At 41.1% G+C, this 6144-nt stretch overlaps 1 protein-coding gene across 1 annotated transcript in view; it reads right to left on the bottom strand.

The window, feature by feature from the left end:
- Window positions 1-6144, bottom strand: part of B4GALNT4 (beta-1,4-N-acetyl-galactosaminyltransferase 4) — a 49239-nt gene that overhangs the window by 27144 nt on the left and 15951 nt on the right. Inside the window, exons 4-7 of the mRNA XM_018562662.1 lie at window positions 4770-4865; window positions 4590-4680; window positions 2603-2703; window positions 1440-1507 (exon numbers count right to left, since the gene is read on the bottom strand). Coding sequence (XP_018418164.1) covers window positions 1440-1507; window positions 2603-2703; window positions 4590-4680; window positions 4770-4865 — 356 coding nt within the window. The remainder of the gene's footprint in view (window positions 1-1439; window positions 1508-2602; window positions 2704-4589; window positions 4681-4769; window positions 4866-6144) is intronic.

The following is a 6144-nucleotide window of genomic DNA, read 5'->3' as shown; positions in this document are numbered from 1 at the left end:
AATCCCATCCTTCTTGCATTATTCATTTTCATGGTGCTGGCCAAACTTTTGGAGGCACCCCTGAGGAAGCTAGAAGGCACCCTGGTTGAGAAAGGCTGGTCTATTCAAATGGTCCAAACCAGTGTAATATACTTCGTTATTGTTGCTCTTATTTTCTTTTATCCAACATATTTGCATACAACTTGATTTCTAGATTTTAAAAACAAGATCAGCTGTTATATGAATTTATAACAAAATATAATTCATATATTTATAATAAAAGACTTGCTGTGAAAATGGTTCAAACCAAAAACAACAACTTGAGACTTCTTTCTTCCATTTTATTTCTTGTTTATAAGTATTAGGGATGCACCGATACGGATACTAGTACCGGTACAGATACAGAGTAAGAGTACTCACCCAAATGCTCCCGATACTTGTCCCAATACCGGAACTTCCAATATTAGGAAGAGAGTCATTACCCGTCCCCTGGCTTCCTGATTGGCCAGTAAGCCGGCTCCATGCATTGTCACCTGGTGATGAGGGAGCATGGAGACAGCTTCCCGGCTAATTAGGAATCTGGGCAACAAGCCATCACATGCCGCCCCACTTCCTGGCTGCCGGAGCGGGGCCGTCGTAGCCGACCCACCGTAGCGGGCCTGCATACGCTCGCTGGTTATCCAGGGGAGACTCCAAGGATCCGAGACATCCAGCCTGTTGCCCGGACAACACTTGCTAGAAGAATCCTCTGAAAAAAAATCAGGAAGAAGCAGGTAAGAATACCGAGGAAAATTCTTAGCTCCTTACTCCTGACGCTAGGCAAAAAACTGGAGACTTCTCAGTAGGTGGGGGGTTTGGCCACCGGCAGGGGCCGCCCCTAGGCTGTAATTGGTCTTTAGTTTTTTTGTGCCTAGCATCCTTCTCCTGCAGGTGGCGATATTACCCTACAGTACATGATCTCCGATCTGTTCCCTGTGTCCTTCAATGAACGGGAGAGAAAAGGCAGGTGGCGAGTCATTACCAGCCAACCGGCTTCCTTAAATGGGATAGGGACATTATGGGATATTAGGGTGACATCACCATGGAGTGCCAAACAGCAAATATTATACAGTTACTGTACTTTCAGACCAAAAGCATGCCTTTTAAAATATAGGTCAGCTACTATACAATGGCATGTGTGCAGTTAATGTCACATTCGCCAGGTAATACATACTACAGTAGCCTCCATCACACACCAGAAAACAGCTAGTGAATGTTATTTAGTCTGGTGATTGCACGTGAACCTTGATTAATATTGTGATTTAAAAATGCAGCCAATCACATACCAAACAAACCATGAGCAGTGAAAGTCACATTCATCCCTTTAAGAATGTACCCCAAATTTGCTGCAATGTAGAGCCATAGGTCAGGGTATTCTTTTATACGTTAAATATTCTTTTACCTATGCCATTATTTCTCACCTGAAAGGCTTGGACATCTGAGAACTGAACTTTGTAAATTCCCCTGGGGCTGTCCACTCTGAGCCAACCTAAAATACAAAGAACTCTAAATTAAGGGTTTGTATTTCCTTAGGAGTGAATGTAATTTGTAAAAATATGATACGAGAACTCCAAGCAATGATAAAACCCCAACTTTAATTCCTACATATATTCACTGAACAATGCTGAACCAATTTAAGCTGTCCTATGAGTTGTGTCTGCAGTATTGCATGCAGTCTATTAACTCCTAAAACTGACTGCACAACTCAAAAAAAAAAAAAAAAAAAAAAAAAGAGAAATAAGGGGACTTTGCCTTTATAAATATTAGTTGTCTGGCTGTCTTTTGCTTCAGTATAATGAAGTTTGAGTTTTCTTGAAGTAGACCAGTCCTCAAACAAATCATGGAATCGGAATGCATTTTAGGGTCCTGGCAGTATACCTTTCTCTAGTCAGTGCCTCAAAATATCAAAGCCACTGAATAAGCACAATATCTAGGAAACTAGTACTTTTACAAGGCCCTCAACATAGTTTTGTCAGATTTCTGGCTGGCTCAACGGTTATTTCACAGTACTGTCATTTACATGTTGGTTCTGAATGTGGTACAAATAAATAAATATCTCAGAATTACCCTCCCTGGATGTGTGATCGCTATATCCCATTGTATGCTGCCATGGATTGGTGTCAGGAAAACGGAAAATTGTATACTTACCTATCGGTAATTTTCCTTTCCTGGCTCCAATCCATGGCAGCATACAGGACCCTCCCATGGCTTTCGCATTGAGTACTTGTTACGAGAATGGTGGCCTTGGGAGGCGGGCTTTAATTTATAGTATGACTGGTCCTGTGATTGGGCTGGGGGCAGAGCCATACCCATTGTATGCTGCCATGGATTGGAGCCAGGAAAGGAAAAATTACCGATAAGTATGCAATTTTCCTATATATATATGTGTGTGTGTGTGTGTGTGTGTGTGTGTGTGTGTGTGTGTGTGTGTGTGTGGTATATATGCAACAGGAATATGTGCATTGGTAATCTTCTATTAAAAAGGACAATGTTAACCGCAAGCCAAGTACAATGTGACAGACAAGGCATGGATTCAACTTTGCCAAAAGTGTAGAAACTTCCTATTTAATTTACCATTACTCACCCTTCCGACATAGGCTATAAGCTGGGCACTGGATGGACTTTCCTCGGTGCTAAGCCAAAATTCGGAATTATCTTCTGATGCCACAGCAAACTGGTAATCGCCTGAAGGAGATAGACCGGATACAGCAGAAGATAAAACCCAAAATGCTGATGTATGCAGGAACAGAATGTAAGGTAGGAATGAATTATTTATATATGCTTCATCCTTATATCAAAAATGGAACACATTATCAAATTTAGCAATGTCACTGAGGAGGGAAGAGTCTGCAATAATCACAGAGCTGGGCATCTAAAGATACAAAATAAGCTGACTGGAAGATTCCATCTAAAAATATAAAAAAAGAATTGAATACATCAGTAAGGTAATGTCAAGACTCACCCTAAATTATGTTAATTATTAAAGCTGCACTCCTGGCTCAAGAAAAAGGATGTGTGTGCATTGCAATAGCTGTAGTGGACCATAAATACATGCTTTGTAGGTTGGTGGCCTAGGAAAATACCTTCTCTATATAGTTTTCTCCAGTAGCTCTGGCATTAGACGGGGTTCTGCAATCCACACCAGTCGCTCACATGCCCCCTTGGTTTTGCTCTTAAAGCGACACTAAACGCAGGAGTTGAATCTTAAAAACGCATTCAAGTACCTTAACGATTAAACATGTATCTTATTTGAGTGTCACTCAGCTGTAGATCCTCAAATCATCTCTGAATTGGTGCAGACACTGTCCTTCCTTCTGGAGGGTGGCTACTTTTGTTCCTCATGGTCCCTGTGTGTGTTGTAAAGTAGCCACCGCTCCAAGCTCACTCCAAGCTGTGAGACTACGATACTCTCAATACAAATGAGTAAACTAATTGTGAGATTGTAGTACAATCACGGGAGCGGTGGCTACTTTACAACACACAGGGACCTTGGGGAACAAAAGTAGTCTTCCCACAAGGAAAGAGTGGTGGAAGTGCATTTCTACAGTTCTATTTATAAACAGCACTGCAGAAATATGGCACAGGTGGCCACTGCGTCCGTTAATGGCTGTGAGCTGAGCGTTCACTGGATGGCTCAGATCACAGATACAACATACAGAGCTGATCGGACCAATCACACTGATCACAAATGTAAAACACAATAGTGTTTACATCTGAGAGCCTTCCCCTACAAGGGCAGAAGGGGAAGTGAGTATCTGTCGATGAAGATTTGTGAATGGATTGTAGGTAGGAGCAGATTCATAGTGAGGGGTTGTAATTGTGGGATTTTTGTTTTACCCTTTCACCCCCCCTCCTGTATATCTCATCTCCAGGCTGTCTATGTGACGTGCATATTAACTTCACATTAACCCCTCATCTCCATTCAACTGTATGTAACCTGCACATTAACCCTTTCACCTCCTCCATGTATGACATACCTTAATGATGTACTGTATTAGTGCACCATCACCAAGCTCCATGTTTCAACTACCTGAATACCAGTATGGTTCTACATTTCCAAAAAACTGTGACAAAAAAAAAAAAAAAAAAGTATTTCCAAAAATGGGTCAGGGGTGTTCTTTCTGTCCTGCTATTTTTATTTTAATATTTATTGTACTAGAAAGGGAAGCAGGGTTTTTATTAAATATCTTTGGGCTTATTCCTTTATATAAAAAAACAAAGTCCAGTGGTTATTAATTACTGCCAAAAGAAAGCTCTATCCGTCTCTGAAACAAAAAAAAGAAAGGGGGGATACAAAATATTTAGGGTACAGTGCTGCACGACCAAGTGATAGTCAGTCAAACTATCAGAGCACTGAAAACTGAACAACCTGGTACTGAAAGGGTATTACAAGATGGAACTAAAAAGCGATTTCTCTAACTTTCCATTTGTAGCAGACTTCCCTGCTACAAGTCCCCTGATTTCTTACCATTACACTCCAGGACTAGTGTAGATGAGGCTGCCATGCAACAAAGTGATAGGGTGATTGTGTTTGAAGGTTTACAACAGAACATTGAAGTTAGCAGACTCACCATCCTTGTAAGGGTGTAAATACCCAAATATTCTGAGGCCATAGTTCTTCCACTTGGGCGACACAGCCAGTTTGGTAACAGTGGTACGCATCTGTAGAAAGGTGCAACAGCATGTTACCAACGAGTGAGACACTGGAAATATGTAAATAAATGATAAACAAGTAAAAAGCTGAAACCTACATGAGGATACAGGGGGAAGTGCAGGTTTGTCTTTAGGTGCAATACAGACCCACCACACCAGTCCTCAAACACATGAAGGTTCACTTTTCCTTTATACTGTAAGAAAAAAAAAAAAAAGTAAGCTCCAGTACCATTTAAATAGAAACAAATTATACATACTAGAACACATGATGCCACTTATTTTTTTACCTTAGTATAGAGGTTTACCCCTTTTCCCTACTCTGCCAGTACTGAGCCTACATACAGACCGGACAGTTCCTCGTACCACCCATGTGAAAACAAGCGCACACCTATTTCTATTTTGTAGGTCCCAGGTGACTTTACGCCAATTATGCAAGCCCCTGATCATTTAGAAAGTAAGGTTTCATACCATACACCCCTACTGCTGTCTGCAATAAGCACCATATGCATTGAACTGTACTTTTTATTGTGTAATTTGCAACCTCCTGTCTACAGGACTGTAGTCTCATGCAAAAGGCCACAGTGAAAATCCTGCTCAAATTTGAATTTTTGGAAGTGTCAAATTTGAGATAAACCAAGTAAACTTGCTGGCTTTAGCACAGTGACGCGACGCCACGAGTGGTATAACGATTTTACACACACTTTTTTGCAGAAATTTCCTGCGGAACTGGCAGGGATCCTCTGAACCACCTGCACATAAAAGGTATTGCTGCCTCTGCTGCATGGAGCGGAGGAACCTACAATACTGTATGACCGATTCTGTGAATTCTACACAAAAAGCAGGTTCTGTAACCAGATGGCATACACAATGCATTTATTATAATGCTATGGTATGTTGACTAGGATACATGCATCAGAGAACTAGTATCCCAATTGGCTTCAATTGTGCTTAAAATGCCAAGTTTTTGGGTCATCATAAGAGTTTAAGAGGAAAAATGTAAAATTGGTTACCACTTGCAAATAGTAAAGAGGTCATGCCGGTCCTGAGTGTAAAGGAGTATATCTGGACCATGGTTGTATAGACGACGTTCCCCCCACATTTTTATTTTTCCCCCATTTCTTGTGTTAATCTTTAGTTTAATGTGGATATTCATTGTGTTTATTTTGTAACATATTGGCACTGAGTGCTTGTTAACATCTGGTGCTTTTTTAGCTCTATTCACATATGCATGGTGGGGTCAGCTACCAGGGTTGATAACGTTCTTTAAGTTGGGGAGGGATTTGGGCATTAGAGAGTTTGCGTTTAATGTATAATTAGGAACCGATCTGAAAGTTTGCCAATATGAACTGAGAGGTATTGTTGCCCAGGCACGATAGAGATTTGTCAACACTGGCAGGCGTCATTGTCTAGGTATGATAGAAATTAGTTTTACAAACTTTTTTTAACCCCCCCCCCCCCCCAGGGGGGTGGGGT

The sequence above is a fragment of the Nanorana parkeri genome, unplaced genomic scaffold (genome assembly GCF_000935625.1).
Source record: "Nanorana parkeri isolate BGI_ZX_2015 unplaced genomic scaffold, ASM93562v1 scaffold589, whole genome shotgun sequence".
In the NCBI taxonomy this organism is placed as follows: domain Eukaryota; kingdom Metazoa; phylum Chordata; class Amphibia; order Anura; family Dicroglossidae; genus Nanorana; species Nanorana parkeri.
The sequence above is the reverse complement of the archived record's forward strand: the minus strand, read 5'-3'. Positions and strand labels throughout refer to the sequence as shown.